This window comes from Octodon degus, unplaced genomic scaffold, assembly GCF_000260255.1.
Source record: "Octodon degus isolate 3935 unplaced genomic scaffold, OctDeg1.0 scaffold00037, whole genome shotgun sequence".
NCBI classification, from domain to species: Eukaryota; Metazoa; Chordata; class Mammalia; order Rodentia; family Octodontidae; genus Octodon; species Octodon degus.
In genome coordinates, this window is record NW_004524613.1 from 12,379,291 (window position 1) to 12,407,120 (window position 27,830).

At 53.8% G+C, this 27,830-nt stretch overlaps 2 protein-coding genes across 4 annotated transcripts in view; one reads left to right on the plus strand and one right to left on the minus strand.

Annotated features, from left to right (window-relative positions):
* The window catches only part of Lpin3 (lipin 3), a 17,570-nt gene extending 2,600 nt beyond the window's left edge, over positions 1-14,970 (plus strand). Inside the window, exons 2-21 of one of the 2 annotated variants that reach the window (XM_023714893.1) lie at positions 2,608-2,666; positions 2,850-3,047; positions 4,311-4,406; positions 5,315-5,568; positions 5,746-5,829; positions 6,328-6,442; positions 6,604-6,943; positions 8,106-8,205; positions 8,298-8,458; positions 8,834-8,929; positions 9,114-9,181; positions 10,718-10,810; positions 10,893-10,936; positions 11,566-11,707; positions 12,922-13,070; positions 13,274-13,360; positions 13,772-13,924; positions 14,094-14,208; positions 14,300-14,403; positions 14,559-14,970. In XM_023714893.1, the coding sequence (XP_023570661.1) occupies positions 2,856-3,047; positions 4,311-4,406; positions 5,315-5,568; positions 5,746-5,829; positions 6,328-6,442; positions 6,604-6,943; positions 8,106-8,205; positions 8,298-8,458; positions 8,834-8,929; positions 9,114-9,181; positions 10,718-10,810; positions 10,893-10,936; positions 11,566-11,707; positions 12,922-13,070; positions 13,274-13,360; positions 13,772-13,924; positions 14,094-14,208; positions 14,300-14,403; positions 14,559-14,703 (2,538 nt within the window). In that variant the 5' untranslated portion in view covers positions 2,608-2,666; positions 2,850-2,855 and the 3' untranslated portion in view covers positions 14,704-14,970. The remainder of the gene's footprint in view (positions 1-2,607; positions 2,667-2,849; positions 3,048-4,310; positions 4,407-5,314; positions 5,569-5,745; positions 5,830-6,327; positions 6,443-6,603; positions 6,944-8,105; positions 8,206-8,297; positions 8,459-8,833; positions 8,930-9,113; positions 9,182-10,717; positions 10,811-10,892; positions 10,937-11,565; positions 11,708-12,921; positions 13,071-13,273; positions 13,361-13,771; positions 13,925-14,093; positions 14,209-14,299; positions 14,404-14,558) is intronic. The other variant, XM_023714894.1, reaches the window with a different exon arrangement.
* Positions 14,971-15,027: 57 nt separating this feature from the next.
* On the minus strand, positions 15,028-21,439 carry Emilin3 (elastin microfibril interfacer 3). Of its 2 annotated transcripts, none has more exons than XM_004630914.2 (4): positions 21,273-21,439; positions 20,068-20,190; positions 18,760-18,983; positions 15,028-18,533 (listed from the first exon to the last, which is right to left on the minus strand). In XM_004630914.2, exons 1-4 carry the CDS (start codon positions 21,437-21,439, stop codon positions 16,747-16,749), a joined length of 2,301 nt encoding a protein of 766 aa, XP_004630971.1. In that variant the 3' UTR covers positions 15,028-16,746. The 2 variants fall into 2 exon arrangements, with proteins under 2 accessions (XP_004630971.1, XP_023570647.1); XM_023714879.1 differs by having other exon boundaries at positions 15,028-18,394; positions 18,756-18,983.
* Between the last annotated feature and the right edge of the window lie 6,391 nt (positions 21,440-27,830).

Sequence of the window (27,830 nt, forward strand, 5' to 3'; positions counted from 1 at the left end):
TTTCTTTTCAAAGTTTTATTGATAAACATATAGCAATGAGACAGTTTCAAATCAAATCAAAAGTACAGTTTCAACAAATAATACACTGCATACATTCTTCTCAGTGGTTAATTGCTATATGTGATCCTTTATAAAATATTATAAAATGTGTCCTGTGTTGTAGTGTTTCCCTTGTAAAACCCCAAAGCACACCATCTGCCATTCATCTTTTACTAGATCACTGATTCTTAGCCAGGGGCAATTTGGACCCCCAGGTGATGTTTAACAATGCCTGTTAAAGGCAATTGTTTAACAATTCAGAGGCAATTCAGCTGTCACAATCTGGAGTTGGGGAGAGGAGGTGCTGCTGGTATCTACTGGGAAGAGCCCAGAGATGCACCCCGTACAGCAGCCCTCAACAAAGAACTTTCTAGCACCATGTGGCAGTAATGCTGAAGTTGAGAAGTTACTAGAGCAAGCTGAGCCTGCCATCATCTTCTCTACTGTAGCTTTGTAATCCCTCAGCAGGGCAGACAGCTCAGACATGGGCCCTACTTGCTCTGCCTTTCCTCTGCTGTGGTGTCCAGACAGGGAGTTTCTGAATTTGAGTGATGTTGAAGATTGTGTCTTAGGGTGTTACCATATGTGGGCCCAGATCTCTTTTCTGTCTAGGTGACCATAAACTTTGAAGGGTTTCCCTTTACTCCACTGTCACTCCAGCAATTTAAATTGCTTGTGGAGTTCTGACACAGACTGAAGTAATGCAGTGCTTGGTTTGCCATCCCAGGACGGGAGGGGTAGGAGCATTGCCTTAGCAGTGCCCTCCCTGGGAGCCCTGCCATTCAGTCTCTTCTGAGAGTAGGCTTTGGACTGTGAACGCTAAGACAGTGTTTGGTACAGGGTCTCACTACGCAGCTCAGACTTGTAGTGATCGTCCTATTTTTAGACTCCCCTGTGCTGGGATTACAGGAGTGCGCCACCACACCCAGTCTTGGTGGCAGGCTCAGCACACCTGGGGGTAGGGGCATATGATGCCAGGGATTGAACCCCAGTCCCTGTGCTTGCCTTAGCAGGCACTTAGTCAGCTGAGCTATCTTGCTGGCCCACTAAGATAGTTCTACTCAAGCACTAAAGACTACAGCAGCATCTGAGGATCTTGTTACAGGGCAGATGTGGACTCCGGGAGACTGTGTTAGGCCCAAGTTTCTGTGTCTCTAACAGGCTCCTAAGAGCCTGTTAGAGAAAGTTGATGCCACTGGACCATAGACCACATTTCAGGGCAGGGCATCACAGAGGAGGCTGTGGGCTGGGCTGCCCACTCTGCCAACAACTGTGGTAGTGTTTGGGGGCACGGAGTAGAGGAGCCCATGGTATGGAGACAACAGACCTGGACATGAGTCCTCAGCACACACACATACACTCATACACACACTCATACACACACACACACACACACACACACACACATACATCTGGACCCTATTAGCTTACTAGAGCTTGGATAAATCACTTAACCTTGGATAGGTCATTTAACTTCTTTGAGGAGTGAGTGGTCTTACATGGCAGGTGGTGTCCTCCAGTGGTTCTTGTGATACAGGTCCTGAGAGGGGCACAGGTTCTGTGGAGATGGGACAGTCTGGGTCCTGGCACCCAAAGGTGCATGCAGCAGGTGACTGGCCTGGACACCAAGGCAGGAATGATGGATGGAGGCTGACAGAGTGGGCACTGTGCCAGCTTGGAGGCAGCTCTCATTACAGCCTGGCTTTTCTCCACTGCTGCCACAGCCTCCTGCTTCTGCTTCACCCAGCCCTCCTTCATGTGGGAGAGCTGGAGAGACCGGTCTGGCTGGGGAAAGAAGCAGTTTCAGTCTAAGCTCTCAGTGGGCCCAGGGGCTGGCCTGGCTGAGTCCTGGTCTCAAGCTGGGGGCTCAGAACTATGGCCTGAAGATGCTGCGTCAGGCTGTGGACCTGAACTGCCATGGACATAGATCCCACCAGGAAAACTAAGAGGGAATTTGGAGTTTGGAGCCTTGTTCCCCCAGCTGTAGGAGATGTCCTCTCTTGGCATCTGACCCCAGAAGGAGTGTTGAGCACAGCTGGAGCTCCCTGGGGTGCTCCTATTCCTGATCCCCCACAGATTAGCCACAATGACTCAGCAAGCTCCTTCCAACCCCTAGACCCAGGAGGCAACAAAACAGCAGAACCCATTTCTCAAATGGACAAGCAGAGCCCTCACCTCACTTCCCTTTAGGTTGCCACTCACTGCCTAGCAGGGCCCTGGGGCTGATTTATCATGAAGTTGCCACCCTCCCTTGTGCTGTCTCTACAGCTGAGTCACCCCAGTGCTTCAATCCACAGTCTCTGGGTGTAAACCACAGAGACTTGGGCTCAAATCCCAGGTCCTGTCCTTACTAGATGTGAGAGCTTAGGCAAGTCATTCCACCGCTCGGAGCCTCAGCTGGCTCACCTGTAAACAGGAGTAATAACACCCACTCAGCCAGCCTCACGGAGTTGTTGTGTGGATTAAATGAGCCATGCCTACTAAGCTCCATGATCATTACCATGAGTCATAGCATTTAGAAGCATAGGCACCCAGGTATTGTCATACCCTGTTCCTTTGTTTTTACAGATGCAGAGAGCAGCAGTTGTGGAAGGGAACCTGCTGTCCACGGGTCCCACAGGAGGCTGGTGAGTGAGCCAGGAATAGGCCCTTGTCTCTGGGAGTATCTCCCATCGCACAGCTGTCTGTGTAGAGGCTTTCTGCTGTCAGGCAGGACAGCATAAACCTGGACATCTGGGTGACCAGGCTGCAGAAGGGTGGTCCCTCTCCAGAGGGAGTCTTGTCTACGGTGCTACCTCTTTCTGCTGCAGCCAGCCATGAACTACGTGGGGCAGTTGGCTGAGACAGTGTTTGGGACAGTGAAGGAGCTGTACCAGGGCCTGAACCCTGCCACACTGAGTGGAGGCATCGATGTGCTGGTGGTAAGGCAAGTGGATGGCTCCTTCCGGTGCTCGCCTTTCCACGTCCGGTTTGGCAAACTGGGTGTCCTGCGTTCTCGGGAGAAGGTGGTGAGTACTCTGGCTGGCCAGATGGCCACTGGGAGATGGTGGGGGCATTTTGTTTTTACTAGTACTTGTGGTTGAACCCAGGGCCTTTTCATTGAGCTATATCCCCAGCTTTTTTTTTTTTTAGAGAAAGAATCTCACTAAGTTGCCCAGGCTGGGCTTGAATTTATGACTTTCTGTCTTAGACCCTCATAGAGTAATGGGATTGCTTCATGTACTACCACTGCATCTGGCCCTTCTGCAAGATTTGCTTTTTAAAACAGGACATGTACTTTGGCCCTAGGAAAGGACCCAGGCCTCTCTTATGTGGTCATCTGACCTCTGAGCAGGTTTCTCTTGCTCTGTATTTTCATAAAGGTTTTGGGGGTTGGGCCCCGGGAGGATTCCCATTTTTCCATGAAAGAGGCCTGGTGGGGCAGGCTGAATGCTGTAGCCATGAGCCCTGGCTACAGATCATTAAGCCCTCACCCTTCAATCACCACCAGTCTCTGAGCACCGTTGCCTCGGCTGTGCAGATGGCTGTGGAGGTGGTGGTGGGATGGATTGGAAGAGTAAACAGGAACTGATAATACTGGCTCAGCGCCAATTATATGGGGACACTCCAAGGTTCATTGCTGTCCCTTAGTAAATCCACTCTGTCTTTATCAGGCTCAGGTGAACTTGATAGAGATTTCCATTAGCACCAAAGTCCCTTGTGTGAACAGTGGTACGGTGGGCCCAGATCTCCTTTATGTTGCGGTGACCATGAGCTATTCAGAGTGCTTATAGGAAAGGGTAGCCTGTGGGCAGTGGTATACTGCCGAGGTTAGGAGTTTGGGTTTGGACTCAGGTTTTCTGGGTTCTTAGACTCATGTGCTGGGAGGCTGCTGCTTTATAAATGACTAAGCCCCCCACCCCCAGCGTCGGCTTCCTTATCTATAAAATGGAGATAATAAAAGAAGTGACTGCAAGAGTCACTGTGAAGATTAAAGAGAGAATTGGTACAAAACACCATACAGAGTGCCCAGTAAGCAGCGAGTCTCACCACTGTGCATGTAGTCAACATCCTAGGGGCTGGAACAGGACAGCTCGTGTCACTGTGCTCATGAGGGATGGGAAAGAGGAACATGGAAGCCGAAGGACGAGCCACAAGGCATGCTACGGTCTGGACTAGAAGGTTTCAGCCAGGGCAGAGCTTGGGGCAGCCAGGAGCTACGTCTGCAGCAGACTAGAGCATGGACCCTGGGGCCTGTGGGATGGACCATGCATCTCCCTTTCCCATGGCAGGTGGACATTGAGATCAATGGGGAGCCGGTGGACTTGCACATGAAGCTGGGGGACAGTGGGGAGGCCTTCTTTGTCCAGGAGCTGGAGAGTGATGAGGTGAGTGCTGCCATCCAAGCCTGAGCCTGCCCCCTCACAGGTGGCCCCTTGGGTTGGTCACTGTTCCCACCCTTGGGAGCACCCCATGGGAGAGGTCTGATGCAAGGGTGTTAGCTGGGGCTGGCTTTGGGCCCAGAGAAGGAGCCATCCCTGGCTAGCGCTATTTCCAGGTCTGAGAAGGCATCTGAACTAGCTCCCGACGGATGCCCCAGAGGTTACCTTCATCCCAGGCAGCTTGGAGAGGAGAAGGGCAATAAAGAATGGCAGGGGCTGGGAGGCATAAGGTCTGGCTGGCTCTGGGCCTGGTGCCGGGTCTGTGCACTGGGACACAGATGCGCATGGGTGGGGGATGAAGAGGAGATTTTGTGAAAGGGAAGCAGGGCCTGCACCTGGAGCCAATGGAGGAGCTTACATTGTTGAACTTATAAACTACAGTTAAGCCCCCTACTGTGTGCCAGAGGTTATGTAGCAGGCTCAGACAAGGGCTTAGCCCTGCCCTTGAAGTTTCTGGCTATAGCGGGAGACAGACCCATAAAGTCATGGACCTATTTGGTTACTGCAAAGAAAGAAATCAGAATTGGGGTTAGGGAGTCAGGGCAAGCTTTCTTGGAAGACGTGACATCAGGTGGAGTTTTTAAAAAGTTGGTATCTACTTATAAAAGACTTGGGCAGACAGGATGAGAGGTGGCACGCAGGCTGGGTGGTGGGTTGGGGCTGCTGTGCTCTTCTAGGGAGCATTGTGGTCAGCTGTGGCTACCAGGTGGTGCTGCTGCTGCTGCCTCTGACATGTCCATACCTGCTTTCCTGACCCTAAATGAGTTTATTGTAGGGCCTGGGCCTCTGGTAGAGCTCAGGTGGGTGGCCGGTGCTGGCACCCCACCTCAGCTCTGCCGCTGTCTGCTCCACAGGAAGATGTGCCTCCCCGCCTGTGCACCTCACCCATCCCTTGGGGGGCCCTATCTGGCTTCCCCTCAGATTCTCAGCTTGGCACAGCCAGTGAGCCCGAAGGCCTCGTTGTCACCGGGCGGAGAAAGAAGTGTCGAAGGAAGAAATCCAGGCGGAAGGAAGATGCAGTAGCAACTGAGTCTAGTTCCGAGGAGCTGGAGGCTGGAGCTGGGAGTGAATTGTCCCCGCAGAGAAAGCTGAAACCAGTGTCCCCAGGGTGAGGAGGAACCTGGTGAAGGCTGTGGTTATGGGGTCTCCGATTTGGAGGTGCAAGTGTGGATGCTGTACGACTCTGGGCTTTAGTCACTTCATCTCCCCAAGCCCCTGATGTCCAGGCTCCTGTCCCCTGCCTGGTGTGTCCTGCCCTGCTGATAGCTTTCACGTGGTCCTTTAGCAGTGCTCAGCTGGAAGGGGAGCCCTCACTACAACCCAAAGACTTCTACCCCTACTCCGATGGCGAGTGCTTCCCCCAGGACAGGTAAGCGCCCAGGTGGGCTGTGGGCTGGGTCTCTAGATCCCAGTGTCAGAGTGCCTCTTCCTGGTTACTAATGACATAGAAGCCCTTTAATGTGTTTATTGCTGATTTGTGTTTCTCTTCAATGTTCAGCTTTTACAAATTTAACATAACATACACATAACATAAAAGTTAGCATTTTAATCAACCCAAAGCATTCGATTCGGTGTCATTAAGCACATTCAGGATATTGTGTGGCCACCACTACTGTGGAGTTCTAGAACTTTTCATCATCCCCAAAGGACACCCTGTACTCATTAAGCAGTCACATCTTATAAACTAGATTGTCTAATTTTTGATTTGTAGGAATTCATTATTTATATAGTGTTTATATCTTTACATGTCTTTGTGTATTGTGGGTCCAAAACAGACACAAGTATTTTGCAGATACTTTCCTCTAGGGATGGGTGGCTGAGGGTGGGCTGACTGGGGCAGAGAGGTCTCTGAGTCTTTTTCCTGCAGCCTCTTGTCAGGTGAGCTAATATTCCCTAAGAGCGACTCAGAGTTGGAGCTGCGAGAATCCGGTCCCTTGAGAGCTGAGTCCCACATGCAGTGGGCATGGGGGAAGCTGCCTAAGGTAGGTTCCTCTCTGTAACCCCCAGGCTCTGCCTTCAGGGATTCTCTGGCTCCTGAGGGTCAGGATTGGCATGCCTGGCACTGGGGCCACGTGCTTTGAGGCTTTGTAGAGCATGGAAGGGAGGCCTGCATTGGCCCATATCTTCCCATATTTGTTTGAAGGTGGCCAAAGCTGAGCAGCCTGAGTCCTCCGTAGTCCCTGTAAGTGCTACTGGAGCAACCACTCCTCTCCAGAGAGGACCCAGCACTTCTTCCTCCCCTGCACCTGGCCTGGACCCTTTGGGAGTTGAAATCCCACACACAGGGGATAATGCCAATCTGCCTTGGCCTGATATGGAGTCTCACTGGAGAAAAACTCTAGTGGATTCTCCTCCTCCCTCCCCAGAGGGTGAAGAAGCAAAGACTCAGAGTTCCAAAGATGAAAATCTTTCTAAATCATGGAACTGGGTCACTTTAGAGGCCCCTGTTCCCACTGGGAAACCAGAAGTCTCCAGGGGAAAAGGTGAGTGCTCAATGACCCTTCGTACCACTTCCTGGTCCATATTATCCTCTGGGTAGGCTCTGGGACTTCGAGTACATTCTACATACCTGCTGTGCACCAGGAACTATGCTTGGCACCAGCTCTCTTGGTGTTCATGGTCCGCCGGGGGAGACAAATGATGTGCATGTAACAAGAGCATGACATGGGCCAGGTGGGGACAGAGCAATTGTTTGGGATGGGGATTATGTCAAGTGATCAGGGAAGGCTTTTCTGAGCAAGTGACATTGAGGTCAAGTCATGGATGATAAAGATCCAGCCAAGCAAGGAACGGGAGAATTCTGGGCAGAGAAAGCAGCAGGAGTGAAGCTGCCTGATAGGAACGAGGTTTCCTGTCTAGGAACTAAGGGAGGGAGGCTGGTAAGTCCTGAGTAATGAGGGGAAGAAGGTTGTTCTAAGAAGTCTGGGGAGGGCTGGGGAGATAGCTTGGTGACTGAAGTGCCTGACTAGCAAGTACAAGGTCCTGAGTTCAATCCCTGGTACAAAATAAAAAGTCGTCTGGGGAATAAGAAGAGATGGATCATTCCCAGCTCACAGGCTGGGATTTATTAAGAGTGGTGGAGGGTACTTGACCTGTACCACCTGAATCAGTAGCCACTGGCTTTTATGTAGCTTTTAAAAATTAAGTGCGGGCCAGGGAGATAGCTCAGTAGAATAAGCGCTTGCCTAGCAAGGGCAAAGTCCTGAATTCAATCCCCAGTACAAAAAATAAATAAATAAAATTATAATTAAACAAGCCAGGCACAGTGCTACACACCAATGGTCCCAAAATTCTGAGAGAAGACAGAAAGATCACAAGTTTGAACCCAGTCCAGGAAACTTAGCCAGACTAAAAAAAAAAAAGGGGGGGGGGAGCAGGGCTGTGGATATAGCTCAGTGCAAAGGTCCCTGGGTTCAATCCCCAGTTTAAAATGTATATATTTTATTTCTCTTTCTCACACCAGCCCCATTTGAAGGATTTTTGATAGTCATGTGTGGCTATTGGCTACCATTTGGAAAGTGCAGATATGGAACATTTCTATCATTGCAGAAAGTGCTATCGGACAACGCTGGCTTGGGGGAAGTCATAAGGCAGGGGACACATACTATTTGTAACCACTAGTGTATGCCCTTCCTCTGTCCTTAGGCTCTCTGAAGAAAAGCCAGCACTTGGGCCCCAGTGACATCTACCTGGATGACTTGCCTTCCCTGGACTCTGAGGATGCAGCTCTTTACTTCCCTCAGAGGTGCTGGGTTCTAGGGATTCTCAAGGGACTGGGAGGAGTGGGACCCCACCTCTTCTTTGTATTTATAGCATCGTCAACATCTTTGCCCCCAGCAACTGTGGGCTTGGAGCCAGGAGGTGGAGTGAACCCTGTAGCCAGAAGCTCCTGGAGAGCTCCAACCCTGAGCAAGTACCAGAATCCACCCCTGACTCAGTGACTGTCATAACACTGTCCCTCTGCGGTGGACTGGCTGACAGCCGGAACATCTCCCAGGGTATGTTTGACCAGGAATGGAGCCCTCCCAAGGATTAATGTGGCACCCAAAGGATAGTGATAGCAGGGAGGACCTTCTGAGGAGACGTGGCTAGGGCAGCTTCCCTGCCATCCTCTGCCCTGGAGGCCTCTCTTGGCCAACACAGGCTGGCCATTCCCAAGTGTCTGTGAAGCAAATGTTTGCCCCAAAGTTGTGACTTACCTGTGATTCTTGGGGTGGGAACAGATATAGACACCACAGATAGGATCCCTGCCAGGTCAAAGAACCAACTGGCAGGAGATGTACAGTAGAGTGTGGCAAGCTGTAGTTACATGGAGAAAGCAGGTCACTTGATGTGTGCCAGCCTCACACTTCATTCTCTGCCTATGTGCCCAGAGAAATTCAACCAGCACATCGTCTCCTACCAGGATCTCACCAAAAACCCTGGTCTCCTGGATGACCCAAACCTAGTGGTGAAAATCAATGAGAAGTAAGTAGCAGTCTGGGGCTGCTGGTGGCCCTCATTCAGAGGTCAGTGCCTCACTGGGCATTGCCAGCCTGTGCCTGTCCCTTCTGAAAGCTGTCTAGGGCCCTACCCTGGCATGAGTCATTGTTCTTGGATAGGTTGGGCTTGGTCACCCATAGCAACCTCAACATCCATCCTGTCTCTCCAGACACTATAACTGGGCTGTGGCTGCCCCCATGATCCTCTGCCTGCAAGCTTTCCAGAAGGACTTACCTGAGGTAATGTGTAGACCATCACTGGGGCCATAGCTTGGAATTGAGTGGCCTTTAGCAAGCAAGTGGAGAGTTAGGCCTGGGGTCTCCGACACAGAAGTCCCCAAGCCTGCTTATGTCTCATGTACAAAGCTCCACCTTCTCAGGGTTCCCTGGCCATAGGAGGATCCTACTGGACTTGGACTTTATTTCAGAGGAGCTCAGGACAAACCAGAGATGCCTAAACTAGGACATGCTTCCAGCAGGAAAACTTGGGGTCTGAAAGATGAGGCTCGGCAGAGGGGTCTCCTCCTCCCCCTAAGACTGCCCTAGGCTTGCCTCTCCAGGCAGGGCTGAGGGGTGCTGACTTGTTTAATCAGCACACATTTGTTGAATATTTACTATGTGTTAGGCCCAGCCCTGAGACAGTTACAAATATAAAAGAAACTGTCCTCTCTAGGACGCTGGAGTTAAAGAAATCACCCAGCTCAGTATAAAATTCAGCTGAGGGCTGCGGCGCTGCAAGGGCCTGTAATGGGGGGTGCGTAGCTGAACCTGTGCCCCCTGGGCACACTGGAGGGTGGGTGTGCCCTGAGCAGTTTGGGGCAGGGAAAGGACCCAGCCTCGTCATTCACTTCTGCAAGCCCTACCCAGCCCTCCTGGGCCACCAGCCCTCACTCAGAGGTTGGTGCCTTGCTGGGCATTGCCAGCCTGTGCCTGTCCCCTTCGGGGAACTCTCTAGGACCTCACCCTGGCATGAATCATTGTTCTTGGATAGGTTAGGCTTGGCCAGAGAGCATTACCAATAAGATGTTGACACGCAGTACCTCCTTTCTGTGATACTGCTCTACCTTCTGAGAAGGCAGCCAGCCACTCCTTTGCTTGGCTTTCCCTGTCTTACACAGACCCCCAGTGTGAGGCCTCCAGGAACCGCACCCAACCTGGCTGATGTACCTAAGCCCATGCCTTCCCGAACTAGGGTTTTCTATTCTGCATCTGTAGATATGCTGGTGTCTCTTTCCAGGTGGGCCCTGGCCTGGGCTCCTTCTGGGGTCATCTAGCATAGGTCTGATAGCATTTTTCACAAGGTCCTACTGCCCCAATCAGATAGTAATGGGAACATGCGGAGAAGGAGGCTGTTCATGGGAGAGGACTACTGACTTCAGGAGCCTGTTAGGTCTGTCTGGGAGTTTGAGGAGTGTTGTAGCTATAGACTCTCTGTTTCCACTTGGCAGCATCATGCATGGAATACCAGTTTTTAAGAAACTCCTATAGCACTGCTCTGTGTGGGAACTGACTCACATTTGGAAGCCAGGCACAGACTGCGCTGGAGTTAGGTCAGGGCTGAGAAACAGGCTTGGTCCTAGTCTCCTGTGCAAAACTTCATGGGTCATCGCTTGCGATCCCTAAAGGGAGCTGAACATGATTCATCAGCCTGTGGATGCTGATGGTGTATTGCTTTAGGGTTGGCTCTGACCTTGGATTCATTGGGTACCCGTGGGGAATGTAAGGTAGGCTTGTGGAGTGCAGAAAAAAACTGCCACAGCCTTCATCTGTCCACAGAGCACTGTGGACAAGCTTGAGAAAGAGAAGATGCCCCGGAAGAGCGGGCGGTGGTGGTTTTCCTGGCGACGAAGGGATTTCCCAGCAGAGGAGGTAGGTGGTCATGGACACACCGGTGGGGGGTTGCTGAGCACAGGACAGGAATCAGAATTCACCAACGGATGTTCCTTCACAGCGTGGTGTCCAGAGGGAGAAACCCACAACCAGGGAGTGGCAGGGGTGAGTTGGAGCTCTTGGCAGGGCTATGGGCTGAAGCCTGGGGAGGAGGAGCACTATAGGAACAGGGGACACGGAGCAGCGCCCCTTCTCTGGCTATGGTTCTTTGTCCCTCTTTTGATGGATACATGTCCATACTGCACAGATGGGAAAACTGATATCTAGAGACAGTAAATGCCCCTCAGCCAGGACGTGGCTGAGCTGGGACAGGTACTCAGACTCCTGGGATGGACATGGGGCTGCCACTGTGAAGGAGAGGTGAGGCCTGTCTCTCTAGTGTGGACATAGGGGTCGGATGCCTTGGCTTCCTTTTTTCCTCTGGAGTGACCCCGCCCTGGGAAGCTGGGTGGAGGATGACCAAGGATGGACTGGCTGAGACCAAAGAAGGGGGACTAGGAATAAGCCCAGGAGGCATGATGGGTGTTTTAGGTAAACAGCTCCAGGGCAGGCCCTGCATCTGGACACTACCAGGCAGCACCAGCGTCTGCCCGCCCCCACGGTGACACTTGGAGGGTAGTCTTTGGCAGGACGCGGACAAGCCCTGGGCTGCTCATAGGCTGAGTGGAGAGTGAACATCTGCTTGAAATGCTGGGCCTTCTGCTGGGGTGCCTGAGTGTGGGTGCTGCCTGCAGAGAGAAGGCCGGAGTGCCGAGCAGCAGTGATGGTGATGCCCCAGATAGCCCTGTGATCCTGGAGGCCCCCTGCCTGTCACCTCCAACTCCAGCCTACACCCCTATCTACAAGAAATCCCTCCGCCTCTCTTCGGATCAGATCGTAAGTGCACATTTGTGGGGTGAGTTGAAGCTGCTGGCAGGGGTGAGCTAGTTGCGTACCAGTCTCTGAGGGCCACACTGAAGCACAGGTCGCCAAAGGCCAGAATCCATCCTCTGAGCATGCTCCCTAACAGCATCTGCTTGAATACCAACACTTCTTCCACATCAAACCATGTTTATTGCTTGCTTTGACTGAGACATCTACCTGCCGTGAACAAACTAGATCTGGGTCTACCTTTGGAACTTAAAAGAATCAAATGCTAATAATAACCTTTCTGACTTGGGTAACCCCCATCCTCCATGCTAGGAGTTCCCTAAGCTTGTAACTAGTGGCTCCTGTAGTAAGAATAAATTTTCCTCTTGAGCGTGGCACCAAGGTCAGGGAAGTGTCCAGGGAGGTCTGAGTACTCTGGTACACAGCAGCAACTGTTCATCTGATCGTCTGGGGCTCACCCACACTTCAGGACCAGCCAGGGCTTAGAAGTATCTTGGGTTTGGTAGAGCTGCTTCCCTCATTAGAGGATGAGGCCTCTCTCTAAGGGAATGTTGCGTCAAGCAACCTAGAACCTCCTACAGGCCCCCCATCTACAGTGGGGTGAACAGCCCAAGCATTAGGATCACCGTGGAAATCTGAGCAGGGAGTCACAGATGTGGCTTGTCTGAGAATCACATCCTCTTTTTTTTTATATATATATTTTAGGGAAGGGTCTACAGGGTGTTCAGAGTCTCACTACTAGATCGGACTCAGTGATCCACCTGTTTACAGCCTCCCAAGAGCTGGGATTACAGGCGCTTGCCACCACGCACAGTCTCAATCGCAGTCTCAGCATACCCCAGGGGCAGGCACAGGGGCAAGGCCAGCATGGCAGACCCGGGTAATGAACCCTGGCTCTTGTGCCTGCTTATAGGCGCTTTAATCTGCTGAGCTATTTGGTCAGCCCTTGAGAATCACATCCTAGGGCATTAAAGTATGTGTGTAAGAGATGGGGGTGGGGGGGTCAGAGCTCTTATGCCAGTATTGTTCAGAGCACAGATCAGCAAAGATACCCTGTGCTTGTGTGTCTATCTTCAGACCCTTTAGGAATGGCCTCTGTACTGGGAGGAAGAGGAGACTGAGAGGCTTGTGAGGGTCAAAGGCCGCATTCTGGGTGGAAAGGGCTAAACAGTGCCAGCTAGGGCAGATCACAATCCCCTCACCCCCTTGCCTGGCCCCAGCGGTGCCTGAACCTGCATGAAGGTGCCAATGATGTGGTCTTCAGTGTGACCACCCAGTACCAGGGTACCTGCCGCTGCAAGGCCACCATCTACCTGTGGAACTGGGACGACAAGGTGATCATCTCTGACATCGATGGCACCATCACCAAGTGAGACCCTGCTGAGCACGAGGAGGGCAGGGCGGGCCTGGGGACTGGCCTCTTTCTGTTGGTTGTGTGGCGAGGAAGGGGACCGACCATGTTGGAGGCCCTCCCTTCCCAGCAGGCTGTCCTGGGGTTGGAGGCTGGGCCCTACCCATGGAGTATGAGGGCCATGTGGGACAGCCCCAGTGACCTTTCCTTTCTGACTGCAGGTCAGATGCTCTGGGTCATATTCTACCCCAGCTGGGGAAAGACTGGACACATCAAGGCATCACTAGTCTCTACCACAAAATCCACCTGTGAGTGCTGCATTGGGACTGAGGCAGGGCCCCTATGTAGGAGGGGGTAACAGGATGTCGTCCTCCACCCTGACCAACAGGGGCCAACAGGGGCCACAGGAGGATCAGCCTCGCAGGTCCATGAGGCACTGAGACCTGCTCCCTGGTCCTCGGTTCTCTTGTGAGCTATCTACCTGCTGGCCCCAGCTGGGGGAGCAGAAGCTGACCACTTCAGGAATGCGCTTGAGCTTCTAGCAGGGACAGCCATTGAGGCCATTTCTTCCAGGCCATTTTCCTTAAGTCTCCTTGTTGCAGAGCCCTCTGGATTTGAAGGCCAGAGCCATAGGGTTGGGCTGGCCCAGCCAAAGCCAGCAGGTGGAGTAGGAGTGGCAAATTTCTGATAACAATGAGCCACCCCATCGCCTCTTGCAGAAATGGGTACAAGTTCCTATACTGCTCAGCGCGGGCCATTGGCATGGCTGACCTCACCAAGGCATACCTGCAGTGGGTGAGCGAGGGTGGCTGTGGTCTCCCCAAGGGCCCCATCCTGCTATCTCCCAGCAGCCTCTTCTCCGCCCTCCACAGGTAACCACCCCATACCCGTGCCCACGGTCCTTGGGGGGAGGGGATCATGCCTGGCCAGCCCAGTCTACTATGTGTTCCTGAGTGAACCAGAGCCCTCATCTGACCCTGCTCCCTCTGGTTGCTGCCTCTCCTCTGGCCATCTCCCTGCCTGTGGCCATGTCTACTCTAGAGAGGTGATCGAGAAGAAGCCAGAGGTATTCAAGGTCGCCTGCCTGAGTGACATCCAGCACTTATTTCTGCCCCATGGAGAGCCCTTCTATGCTGCCTTTGGGAACAGGTCCAGTGTGAGTGTGCCCCTTTCCCATGGGCCACCCACTCCTCCCCAGCCCCCAGCAGCCTCACTTTTACCACCTGTGTCCTCCTTGCTCTCCACAGGATGTCTTTGCCTATCGACAGGTAGGCCTACCTGAATCTCGCATCTTCACAGTCAATCCCCGGGGAGAGCTCATCCAGGAGCTCATGAAGACCCACAAATCCACGTGAGGCCAGACCCTGCCACATGGCCCCTGTGCTCTGCCTCCTGGGCCCCAATTTTACCTCCTTTCTTGGTGGGATCCTGAGCTCTCATCTGCTGTGGAGAGGCTGAGGTGTGACAGTGGCTCAGCCTCTCAGTGCCACCCTGTTCTGCCTGTAGGTATGAACGGCTTGGTGAGGTGGTCGAGCTCCTCTTCCCACCTGTGGCCCGTGGCCCCACCACAGAGCTGATCCACCCTGAATACAGCAACTTCCGCTACTGGCAGCAGCCGTTACCTGCTGTGGACCTGGATGCCCTGGCCTGAGCCAGCCCCAGCTGCCTCTCCTGCTGCCAGCCCTGGGACTAGGTGTCTGGAAGTGCAACAGTCTTCTAACTCACCAAAGATGAGGGGCTACACACTTATTTGCAGCCACAGAGACCCCCCACATTACAAAGGGTATAGCGCAGCTGTTGTAGATCTGTGAGGTCTTAATCTGTAGCACACCATTGCTGGGCATGCTGGAACATGTCTATAATTCCAGCTACTTGGAAGGATGAGACAGGAGGACTTCAGCTGAGCCCAGTCTGAGCAACTTAGTAAGACTTTGTCTTAATACAAAATAAAAAGGTTTGAGGGGAGAGCTTAGCCAGTGTGAGGCCCTGAATTCCATCTCCAGCACTGGAAAAAAAAAAAAGTTTGTCACTTAGGCCCTTCCAGGGTTTGTCTTTGATGTGTCACTCTGTTTTCCCTGCCACCCTAGGGCATTACCTTAATCCGACAGGTCAAATAAGAGGGCCCTGCTGAGACTTGAGGCCTATATGCACAGGGAAGAGGGGGTCAACAGCAGAGGCTGAGTCATGGGAAAAGAACAGTGCTTGAGCCCACGCTTCTGGAACCCTAGGTTGTACCCTGAAAAGCAACTCCTCCGTGCCCCTGCCCCCAGTTCTGAGCCACCAGTCATCCTTGCTTCCCCTCACTGGTGCCTGGATATCAGCCCCAAACTCTGGGTGCTCCTGGACCCCTCTGACATGAGGAAAAGGGGACTTGGGTCCCACATCGCTGCCTGGCCACTGCCCTTGGTCCCCTCAGCATGTTGCTTGAGGACTCAAACCTGACCATGGCAGGGCAGGTTTGCTGACTACCTCTGAGAGTTAGTGCAGTGTGCAGCTGCCGAGTGAGCTCTCACCTGAGGCACAGGGCGACAGCCCCAGCAGCCTTCCCTCACACTGCCTTTGATGAAGAAAAGCACCTGTAGACTGGCTGAAAGCTTTAATCCAGAACCTGCCCTCTGCCCACAGTGCCAGAGGAGGGCACAGCACGGAATGTTCAGAAACCAGAAGGCAGGGATGCGGGGTCCTGCCAACGGCTCAGGAGGCCCACGCTACTGAGGGGAACCAAGGCCGACAGCCTCGGCATAGGGGGAGCTGCGCGGGCCGGAGAAACCCTGCATTTCCAGTTGTGCCTTGGTGGCTTCATACCTGAATTTCTTACCACTTTGTGATCATCTTGGCAGGATTGGGGTTTTGTAAGGGTATTAAAAGCAAGACCTAAACCCCTTTTCCTCCAGCTATGGCTTTCTCAGGGTCTGGCTTTTAGGCCTCACTATATACTAAGACCACAACCTGGGGAACAGTTGATTTTTTTCCCCAACTGAAAAGAAGAGAAAGAAGTGCCCTGAAAATGTCTTTGGGGAAGGAAAAGAAAAAACCTGGGCTCTGCAAACAGATTGTGTGGATCTCTTTGCTGTGAGTCTACAGCTGCCTGAGCCCTCACCTTAAGGGAGGAGCAGAAAGATAAAGCAAACTCTCAGTTGGGTCTCTGCTTCCATTCAGTTCTGAAGGATGTGTGGGGAGTTGGAAACCTCTAGTGGCTTCTGGTCCTTGGTTCAGAAACAGCATCCATGAAGCTGCCAGGTGTGAGGAGAGAGCAGTGGGGATCATTGTCCTGCAGAATCCTCATCCAGATGGCTATGGGTAGAAGCCAAAGGACAAGGGAACAGAAATCTCCAAGGGCTGACACTACCCTTTGTAATGCAAAGGGAGCTGTGGACAGGCCCGTCTGACAACGAGCATGGAGAATTTGCACAGTTGCTAACTCTGATGTCTAAAAAAGCAAGTTGCAGACCATGGAATGTGTGTCCTCTGAAGTCCAGCCTGGCCTTCACGCCTGACAGCCTTGCCTTGATCACTATCCTGAATTATCTAGTTTGTGCAGCACTGATGACCAGGACAGTCACAGGAAGCTGGACTAAGATTATTGGTCCTGTAGCCTCTGAAGTGGCAACTGGGCCAGTCCAGGGAGGCTGGGTAAGACTGGGCCCTGGGATGATTTTGAGGTGATCTGGCGCTTGGATTCTCTCCAGCCTGCTTAGTTGGCTTGCCTTAGCCTTGCCTGCTCAGTCAACTGGGCCCGGCAGTCCAGCAGGTCATCTCGGAGGCGGGCAATGTCCTCTGTGTGCTGGGCTAGTGTGCGATTCAGCTGGTCCATGTGGCCCCACAGGCCCTCCCGGAACCTAAGCGGTTTGGTGGGCAAACTGTCCAGGCTGGCAGCCAGCAGGCCAAGCCTCCTGCATATGCCCTCCACTCGCGCCACCCGCTGGTCGAAGTGGCGCACAGCACGCTGGAGTTCTTGGGCTGTGTCCTGGCAGCGGCTCAGTCCCCTGGCCACATTGGCCATGCCAGCCTTGAGATGAGCCAGCTCCCCCCGCAGGTTCAGGACCTGCCTGTGGCCAGCCTGGAGCCTGGAGCCTTGGCTGCTGACCTGCTTCTGGATGGTGTGGACTTCAGCTTCCACCTTGCGTTCCCGCTCATCCAGAGATGTGTTGGCAGCCAAGAAGGCATCCGAGTACTGGCTGACCGAGTCACTGAGGCCTGTGAGTGACTTGCTCACTGAGTTCAGGTTGACCTTCAGTAGAGTGATTTCACCTTGGAGTGAGCTGCTGGTCCCTTCTGCCAGCTGCCCCTGGACTTCAGCCACAGTGCCATTGAGCTGCTGTAGCAGAGCTGTGTGGCTGGCTACCTGGTGGAGGAGGGCCTCGCTTCGGCTCTGCCAGGCCTTCACCTCTGACACAAGGTTGTCCAGGGTGGCTGAAGTGGTACTAGGGGTGCATGAGGTCTCCAAGGAGACCAGTCTTTGTTCCAGCACAGCCAGCTCTGTTGGCACGAGGGGCCGCACGGATCTGCCCAGTGGGATGCTATCATGGTTTAGCTCTTGAATTAATGTTGCCAGGCGCTCCTCTAGGTTCTGTACACGCTCTTCCAGCATGGCCCTGAAGCCACCCACACCCCAGCCGCCCACCTCCATCTTCACACAGCAGCTCCTTGCTCCATTCTCTGTCCCATTGAGGGTCTCCAGACCCTCAAGCAGCCCATCCACACCTCCGTCAAGTATGGCAGCAGAGAGGTGCTCAAGCTCATCCCTGGCTGGGGTGCTGGGGCCCTTGTGGGCCTCCACAACAGCCCGCAGGTTCTTCTCAAGGCCATCCACACGGGCACTGACCAAGGCCAGCTGGCTACAGCAACTGCCCACACCAGCCACACTCAAGCCTTGCAGCTGAGTGCCCAGCTGCAAGAGCTCCTGTCGCAGGGCCAGCTCCCGGCCATCAAGGCTCTGGTGTAGCCTCTGGCTGGCTGCCTGTCCCTCCTCACACTGTTGCCGTACCTCCTGCACCTGCAAGTCACACTCACTCTGGATTCCTTGCAGTTTCTGTTCAAAGCCATCCAGGAGGCTTCCCCAGAGGTGCTGCAGCCGTTGGTCTACATATTCCTCTAGCAGTGCCAGGGAGGTCAATGGGGATGGCGGGGCTTCCCGCAGCTGCTGCAGGTGAGCTTCATGGCCGAGGGCAAGTCCATGCACTTCGTCCAGCAGCCGCACCTTGGTCTGCAGTGTGTTGCTCACTTCTGTTACCTTACTCAGAATCTCACCAAGGGGAGGTGTGAGTGGTCGTCCTGCTGTGCCTCCAGGATCCACATGCCCCTCAGGGATGACCCCAAAGCCCACAGGGGCAGTAGGAACCCTGGGGAGTGCAGTTATCTTGTTCAGGTCCTCTTGGCTGGCTACTAGGCCACTGAGGGTACTATATGCTTGTGCCAGGCGCTGAACATCACCCTCCAGGCGTTCTAGGCGCTCACCAAACAGCCCTAGGCCTTTCCTTCCTGGAAGAGAAGACAGACTCCAGGAGCACCACTGGCATGGCCCTCTCAGGGTATTGTGAGACTTCCTGTTCTAGCTGACATTTTCACCGGGCACAACTTCCCAGATGCATACTCTTGTGAGACAGACCCTCCCCAACCTCAGGAACCTGGGTCAGTCCCCTCCCTGCTTCTGTCCCTGAACCCAAGAAACCTAGGCATCTTGGAGGGCATCCAGAATCAGACTCACCATGGAGACTGGGGGCCGCTTGACTATAAGGAGGAGGCCTGGGACCTGAGCCCACCTGCCCCGAGGGAGTCTGAGGTTCAGGATTCAGCTGTGGTGGGATGGCTCCATGATCTGTGAGGTGCTCGGGGCAGCTTTCTCCAGTGAGGCCAGGGCAGCAACGCCAAGTGAGTTCTGTCACTGTCTTGTAGCCAACCTTGTATTTGGGTCTGAGCACTGTTCGGTACCTGAGCCGGGGAGAGTGAGAGAGCAGGATCTTACACCTGAAGGCTTGAGAGTCCTGTCCCCTGGATGGCATTTGGGATCAACCTCAGATGCCTGCACAAAGTTGGTTTCTTTCCCCACCTCCACACTACCCCAGTGGCTTCTTATTTGGTGCTCAAGGTGACAGAGTAGTGTGATATAGGTAGGCCTTCCAGGGGCTCTAAGGCCTCTGAGTGGAGGATCCAGGTAGAAGCCCCATCCATTCTATTTGCTTTGGAAGAAGGTTAGTAAATATTTAACACCAACCTTCCCAAGACCACATGGACCCTCTTCAGTTCAAGTTGCCACAAGAAATTCTGTGTGGGCTCCAAGCGGCACCTTAGCAAAGCCCCAAGCTCTCCCCTGTGGATGGGAAGGACTGGTGCCCTGGAGCTGAGGCTGCTGGTCCCTCCCACTGTCTTGCAGTCATTATTGACTTTCATTCTGCAGTTCCTCCTACTGCACTTAGCCTATTCTAGGAACCCAGCTCTGGTCACAGGCTGGTGGGAGGGCACCTCTGATTTTCAACACAGAGGGGAAGCGCTCCCAGGAGCATCTCCTCGCCCATTCACCCACTGACATAGTGGAGAACAGACCTGTTTCTAGATGCACACTTGGACCTCTCCAATTGCAAACCTATGGGTCATGTCTCCGTGTAGCACCTCTCCCATGCAGCTGGCCTGGCTGGCCTAAGCCCCAGCACTCTGGCTTTCACTTCTCACCCTTAAGCTACCTTCTCATTGTCACCACAGCCCTTTAGATCTGCCCTGGCCCCTCCTCCCTGTGGCATCAACCATTGCCTGAGTGACCCTTGGTTCTCTCCCTCCCCCACCCTCTGCGTCTGTCCCTTCCTCCTAGCTGGCCCTTTCTTCATTCCCCTCAGCCATCTGTGGCTGATCCCCAGCCACAACTTTAAAACCTAGGGGACATGAGCCCTTGGTCTATTCAGGCTCAGGTGAGCTCCCTGGAGTGCTGGAGCTGCAGCAGAGGTGGCTTTGCTCCCAGCTGAAGGCAGAAATGGGGCTTGTGCACGGGGCTCCCAAGTGCTTGGGAGGGGGGTGCACTCACGTGACTGTCCCGGAGCACTTGAGCCCCCATCCACACTGCCGGAACTCAGCCTTTATGTAGCTCTCTGCTCCCTCCTGTAGGACGCAGGTCACGTTCCTGTGCACAACATAGGCACAGAGGGCCCTACAAGGGAAAGCGGCCTCCTGGAATATCCCGCCTAAGTCAGGCCCACTGAGGCCCCTACCCTTTTTCCCCTACCTGTGGGTCTCAGCAGTAGACCAGACTCCCATTTGTTTCCTCTGTTCTCCTTGTCTCTGGAAGTCAGGGCCCTTGCCTGGAATCCACAACATTCTGGGCTGGGCCCAACTCCCCTGCTGACATTCTGATCCCTGCATCCTCAGTGGGTGCCACTGGGGGCTGCGACATGCCAAACTAAAGCCCTGGTGTGGCTGCTCTCCCAGACTGGGGAACAGACCACCCTGGATTCTTGGGGGGGGGGCGATGCTTGCCACACCTCCCACTCCCCACCTCCTTCACTGGTTCCAAGTGCCTCATCTGTGCTGTGAAGTTCTGTAATCCCAATTTAGTGGCTTCCTGGAGACCAGGTCTTGCCCACCTTCTCTGAGGCGCCCTAGCACACTACGTGTTGGCCATGGGCCGGGCATTCTCCCACAACACTTTCCAAATTCAACCAGAGTTCAAGGGCCTGAGTGGACCGCAGAGACAGCCTGTCACTTCCAGAATACCGGGCCAGGACTCTATAGCCTCCACCAGCTCGAGGCTCCCTAGGGATCTCTGGGACCAGGATTGCCTCAGGAGGAGTGGAGCTCTGCCTGCACGGTTCCATCTCCTACCCTGAAGGGCAGAGGAGAGACAGGAGGCCTGGCGTTGCGGGGGAGCCCCGCGTCCTTCTCGTGCAGACAGCCCTCGCTTTGCTTGCTCCACCTGGCCCGCTGCGTCTACAGTTTGCGCTCGGCACAGCTGGAAAATGTTACTTCTCTGGAAAGGTTTCCGCGGGCACTGCCAGGATCCCAGCCGCCGCGCCAGGCCCCCTCGGTTTAGTTTTCTTCACTAACCCGGCAGCCTCCTGGAGCACTGCGCGCCCGCTCCGGCAAGGGCTCAGTCCGGGCACCGCCCCTCCACGCCACGGCCTTTGGTGCCGGGACCTCGATGGCCCACGAGGGTGTAGGCAGGTGGGAGCGGCGGCGCGCTGCGCGAACCCCACCCCTCCCGCTTCCCGCCGCCGCCGCACCGCCCGCGCTTACTTGTGCGGCCCCGGGCGCAGCCGGGGGCGCCATCCCGTCGTGTAGAGGCTGTAGCGAGAGGCGCCGGGAGGAACAGCCCGAGCGACGAGCGGCGTGCCCTTGCCCTGCGCCCCCGACAGCAGCGCCGCGACGGCGCACAGCCAGACCGGCAGGCGGCGGCGACCCATCGTGGCCACCGCGTCTCCACCTGGCCCCGGTCGGTGGCCCCCGTGGGTGTCCGGCCGCCACGCCGTCACCTCTGCTCTCCGGCAGGCTTCCCACAGCCACTCGCGGCCCCCCCAGCGCTCTCACTTGGCTGCCTGGCGCTTCGCGGTGGCTGCGTCCCGCCGAGTGGCCGGCGCAGCTCGTGGCTGGGGCCGCAGAGGGGAGGCGGGAGGCGGGCTCTGCGCGGATTAGCATAAACTTGGGCCCGCGCCGCTCTCCTCCGCCAGCCCCCTCCTCCACCGCCAGCCCCTCGCCCCAGCTCCGATCTGCTGTCCAAGGGGCCGCCTGCAAGCAAGAGTTAAGAAGGCGACAGTCCCGAGTGGCGGGCGCAGGCCACCGCGCCCTGGGAGGTCCCCGGACTCGCCTCGCTACTGCCGCGCTCGCTATCGGACACCAGAGAAGGAACAGAGATGCCGACCCCTTGGGTTGGCCTGGGTAAGGGGCTTTCGAGGTACAACCCACCCTCAAGATGCACTGGTCTTAGAAGTCCATCCGCATGTTTTCGGAGACCAGGGCTCTGGAGTGTTTGGGGGCGCAGCAGCACGATACCCGGTCGTCCTCTTGGAATTGACCCGACTGATGGTTGGCTGGTTCTGCCTCCTCACTTTGAGTGTGGGCGAGATCTTTTTTTTTTTTTTTTTTTTTTTTTTTTTTTTTTTTTTTTTTTTAGCGGAACCGGGGATTGAACTCAGGCCCTTGCACTTGAGATCTGATAACCTGTACCCTCTCCCCATCATCCTGTGCAGCCCAGTTTGGTGGCCACATCACCCCTCTGCGTCTCTGCCAGGATCAGTGTTCCGGTTTCTGCGTGGGATGCAGATGCGGATCATCTTTCCAGCTCAGACAAGGAAGGCCTGCTTAGGCTGGGGGAGAGAGCTCAGCCATATAAGCCTGCATGGCAAGCGCAAGGTCCTGAGTTTGATCCCTGGAACCGCGCCCCCCCCCCAAAAAAAAAAAGTCCTGCTTCTCTTCCTGGGCTCTGGCTCTGCCTTGATACTAGCATCTGGATGAAGAAAACGTTCGAGTCTTGGCTGTATCAAGCTGGGCTTTCTTAATATTTTGCTTCCGAAATTGATGCCTACTATCCAAGAGTTGTCCTTTGGAGTCACCCTCACTGAACATCATTTCATGAACTTTCTAAGGTGCAAGACACCTTGTGAATCCTGATTGTGTCACTCAACAGAGTGGCACTTCCTGTCGTGGTCTCATCTACACAGGTGACCACAGCCATGTGTCTTCACGCAAGTGGTTGGCTGGTGTGCAGAATTATAGGGCTCCTGGCCTTCCTGGAGAGACCTTTCTAAACCAACTTGGAGATGTGAATAAACAGCTTTTGGGGCAGGTGGTGGATGGTACAGGGATACTGAGGGATCTGCTCTGAAGTCCACATCTATGTCTTGTCCTTCTTCCAGCCTCAGCAGCTTATGAGTTCCTGGGAACAGATACCTGATCAAAGCCAGACTGTTCATCCTCTCTCCTAGGCTTTGGAATTGTGGGGTAGAGGCTAAAGGGGACCTAGTTTCCAGGTGTAGATTTCATTAATTTCCTAGGGTTGCAGCAACAACTACAAATTCAGAGGCTTAAAACAACAGGAATGTATTATCTCCTAATTCTGGAATGTATAAGTCAGAATCAAGGTGTCAGCTGGGCCATATTCATCTATCTATCTATCTATCTATCTATCTATATATATATTTTTTTCAGTACCATGGATCAAAATTGGGACCTTGTACTTGCCACACAGGGGCTTATGCTGCTGAGCCATACCCCAGCCCTTCCCTTCCCTTCTTGGGAATAATCTGCTTGCCTCTTTCAGCTTCTGGTGGCTCCTGGCAATCCTCCAAGTTCTTTGGTTTGTCACTCTATCACTCTAATCTGTTTTTATCTTCACATGGTGACCTTCATTTTTTTCTTCCTCTGCGATTGTGTGTCCTTTTCTAAGAACAGGAATTGAATTTAGGGCCCATCTGAATCTTATCTTACGTACCTATATTGATGAAGATACTATTTTCAAGTAAGGTCACATTCTGGGATCCAATGGATACAAATTTTGAGGAAAGGGGCTTTGTTCGATCCACTACAGGGACCTTTGGGGGTGGTGAAAGGACATCATGGCCTGCTGAAGCCATTGCTCTGCAGGGGTTACAGGGACCTAAGAAGGCGGCTTTGCAGGGGAGTAGGGGGTGGAACTCAGCCTGAAATATGTAGTCATGTGGTGACAAGCCGTGGCTTTCTCTGTCTGCTTCCAATGATCTACCATTTGAGCTAGTTTGAATGGATTAGGAAAATAAATGATGCTTAAAACAGTCTCACACCTACATACCCTTGGAACGTTCTACTCTATAATGTTAACAGAGATGTTATGAGTCATTTTGCTGGGGGCAGATCCATAGTATCTGTAACATGTTCTTGATCCTGTAACCACTAACTTTCTGGTTTTCAGAGAGCTATCTGAGGGGGAAACCAATAGAGTTCAGCTCCTCTTTGGAGGCTGGTTTCTGACTGCTTGGCAGCACCGCCCAGCTGGCTCTGGGAGAAACTTCCCCCACCCCAGAAGCTATGATCTTTTTCCAAGGGGTCCCACCCCTTCCTTTCACTCCCTTCCCCAGCCCCAGATGTGGGGCCCACAGCTCACAGGAAGAAGGCTGGACCCTGTGAGAAGTGGGAAATGTCTATGTAACAGGGGGCTGGAAGGACAGTTAGACTCCCCCTCCCCCTTTCCCAGGTGGCTGACATCAAAACCATGTTCCCTCTTTAATTGGAACAGTTTGGGGAGCCAGGGCCTGGGCCCCATCCTGGTGGAGGCGGACGATGTCAGCATAGGGAGATGCTTAGGGTCTTGGCTGGATGCATCCTGAGCCTGGGGTCTCCCCTTGGGTGATGAGGCCACTTCGCATCTGCCAGACAGGAAACCTAGGGAGGCCAGCAGCAGAGGAGGGAGGCAGACAGTCATGTTCTCCCTGCCTTAGCCTGGAGTTTCTCCACCTGGATAGAGACAGGCAAAGGGGCCACACACAAAAAGAGTTTGGCCCACCCTCCACTCCGCTATCACTCATGTGCACACACATAGACACATACTTTTGCTGCCCTCACTGCTCCCGTGACAGATGTAGCACCTCTCTCCTTAGGAAAATTGGAGGATGACACAACCATCCTGTATGGATGTTAAGAGTGAAGTCTTGCATTTGGAGTCCATCCCTGGCCCAGTGGGAAGACACGAGAGAACCCTTGCTGGGCCACAGGAACGTCCTGCCTTCCTCTGTGCGCCTCTAGGAGCAGAAGGAAAGAATTAGCTCCTAGGGGCAGAAAAAATTCAGAAATTGGTCCTTGGAAGATGCTTGTCTGGTGGTGAGTATGGGGCCCTGGCGCTTGGCACCCCATGTGTCTGGAATACCCCTTTCCTGCCTCCATGCTTCTCAAAATTGAGGTTCCACTGCCCTCTCCAGGCTCCTTCCACTTCACCTTGGAGGTGTCTCTTTTGTTTTATCCACGACTTAACACACAAGAACACAGAGTTCTATGGAATGCAGTTTTCCTAAAGAGACAGAAATAGAAAGCACTGACTCTGCCAGCTTTGTGGCAGATGAGCTTTCTGCTGCTCAGAGAAACTCAGCCCCTGCTCCCCAGGGCAGTTGGCAGAGCTGCCCGCCCTGAGCTATAGGCTGCGCACACTGTCCGGCCCCGCATTCCTGTTCACCACCCCTCACCAATCTCCTTCTTTAAAGAGGACACATCTGGGCATCCTTGCCCATGGGGCCATCTTTGGAAGTCCTGTGCAGAAGTGTTGTGTCCAATCCCAGCATTTATTACAAGTGCACCATCAAAAAAAAAAAAAAGGTGACTTCTAATTCCACACAAGTTTCTAACGCAGCTGTTTCCCTCTTCCACCTGGACAAAAGTGTGGCTTGTCCAGAACCCTGGAGTGAGGAGATAGAGATGCAGTCCAAAGGTGAGGGCCAGAGAGCCCACAAATCATAGAAACTGGATTCTATAAAGCTCCGATAGTCTTCCACTGGGTGAGAGTGGCTTAGAAGCAATTTAAAACTTGTGCAGTGCTGATGGGTTCTCAGTGTGAACATATGCAAACCAGATGCAACCACGATGCAAATTATATGCAAAATATATGTGTGGGCCTCCCAACTACTGCAAATGCCAGATGTGACCCTTGGGGATTCTGAGTTTAGCTGAGCCCAGTTTCAGGACAGAGATGACCTGGACTCACCAGCCTCTTACAGAGGGGAGGAATGGTGAAATTATCAGATCCTCCATGGTTTGGGGGAAGAACCCAGGTAGGGGGTCATTCAGACTAGTTTAAATCCCAGGTCTTGGGGCCGGGGAGATGGCTCAGTAGAATAAGCGCTTCCCTGACAAGCACAAGGGTCTGAGTTCAATCCCTGGTTCTGCCAATAAATAAATAAATCCCAGGTCTTCCTCTTACAAGTTGCATGACCAACCTGGAGTCCTGTCACTCCTCTGAGCCTCTGTTTTTCGATCTGTAAGATGGAGCCCTTCCCTGGAGGTTGGATGGCAAGGCTCCTTGCCAGTCCCTACAATGGCAACTGTGCCCTTCTGTGGGCAGGACCTTTTCCCAGGGTAGCACATGTAGCCAGGGGACGCCAGTGTTTGGTGCATCAGGAGTTCACAAGCTTCTCCTCCATTCACAGATGTTAGAGGTCCCCTCACCAGGGGACGGCAGGTCCACAGCCCAGCCCTCCTTAGCCTGGGCAGTTACACTCTTTAATCTTTTTTTTCACTGTAGATAACTGCTGCTGCTCACACCTGCCCCTTGTGCTATGAATCACCCCTGGCTGATGAGAGCCACCAATCCTGAAAATTTATGAGCCTCCCACACCATAGCCAGTGACTGACTGATACAGGGACACAGAGGTTCCTTCATTAGCCCAGGGAACAGCTTGGAAGTGTGGCTTATAGTGCGAGCCTGACATTCCTCCCCCTCCCCCCCGCCCCATGTGCCTTTTTTCTTCTGCCCACCTCCTTACATATGAATTTCTCTTGGGAGCCACCCCTGCCCCTAACAAATCTCCTGAGTCTAGGTAGGGAGGCAGACCTGCAAGTACAGGGGTCAGTAGATATAAATAAGGGACCACAGGATTGCATATCCTCAGGAGGTAGACTAGTTACATGCTTGAGCTTGAGAAAAGAATCAGAGGGATACATGGTGAGCCAGGCTGCTCCAGGCTTGACCGCATACAGTGTGGTGGCCTAGAGGCAGGAGGGAGCCAGGTGTGCTTGCAGAACACTACAGAGCTCTGGGTAGCCCAGGCCTCTGCAGAGGTTGGCAGGAACCCGACAAGAGGGGCCTTGAATTCCTCCGTGAAGGGTCTGGACTTACAGTTCTGTATGCAGAACTCCCTGAAAAAGTTCGAGTGGCTGCTGCTGCATGGAGCAGGTATAGGAGTGAGGGACCAAAGGGGCAGCCCTGCAACTGTCTGCCACCAGGCCAGAGGGACTCAGGGTGGGGACCAGGGCTCTCAGAACAAAAGGCTGGTAGCTGGTTTGGAAAGTGTCTGGCGGATGCCAGGCAGAGGGGAAACAAAACATTAGGCCTGGGGTAGGAGTGGTCAATGTATTCCAATTCAGGGCACAGGGCTGGGGTCTGCATTCCCTGTGTCCTCTACAGCCAGAGCCAGCTAAGCCATGAGCTGGGAGGCCTTAGGAAGGCTGACAAAGGGTGTTCAGCACAGTTGGCCTGATTCCAGTGGGGGCTGGAGCTGCTCCTGCTGGAGGGGCTGGTGTCTGGGCCTGTCTAGGACAGGGATGGGAAAAGGTTACAGAAGCAGTAGAGTTGCCCAGTACCTATGTGGGGTGTGTGTGTGTGTGTGTGTGTGTGTGTGTGTGTGTGAGAGAGAGAGAAAGAGAGAGAGAGAGAGAGAGAGAGAGAGAGAGAGAGAGAGAGAGAAAGGCCTTGGGAAGGGCTCCCACCCACTTTCCTGTAACTCTTCTATTCACAGGCACTACAGTAAAACCACACAGGATTATGGGCTGGTGATGGAGGCGACACAGCAGGCATGCGATGGGCGGGTATAGAGAGGCCAAAACAGGAGACCCTCTGGGGGAGGGGAGAGCCAGCCATTGCCACAGAAAGCTCATGCTTGGACAGGCAGAGCCTGACCACCCAGACCCTGTCCTTATCGCAGACCTGCTCTGCTGTGACTTCTTAACCTGCTGGGACGTTTGCTGAGCACCTTCTTGGTACAGGAAGCACAGAGAAACTGGCCCCAGGGTGCAGGACTGGGAGGGGCAGACATGGATGGGAGGCGGGAGAAGTCCCTGAAGGGGCAGAGGGCCTGCCTGCAGAGAGAGGGAGTCTGAGTGTGGGGAATGTGCTCCCAT

Coding starts and splice junctions, on each gene's coding strand:
- Emilin3 (XM_004630914.2), bottom strand. CDS start 21,439: ATGGGTCGCCGCCGCCTGCCGGTCTGGCTGTGCGCCGTCGCGGCGCTG. Junction 20,191..21,272: donor CTGCGCCCGGGGCCGCACAA/GTAAGCGCGGGC, acceptor TTTCCCTTGTAG/GGCCCTCTGTGCCTATGTTG. Junction 18,984..20,067: donor AAGTGCTCCGGGACAGTCAC/GTGAGTGCACCC, acceptor TCCCCGGCTCAG/GTACCGAACAGTGCTCAGAC.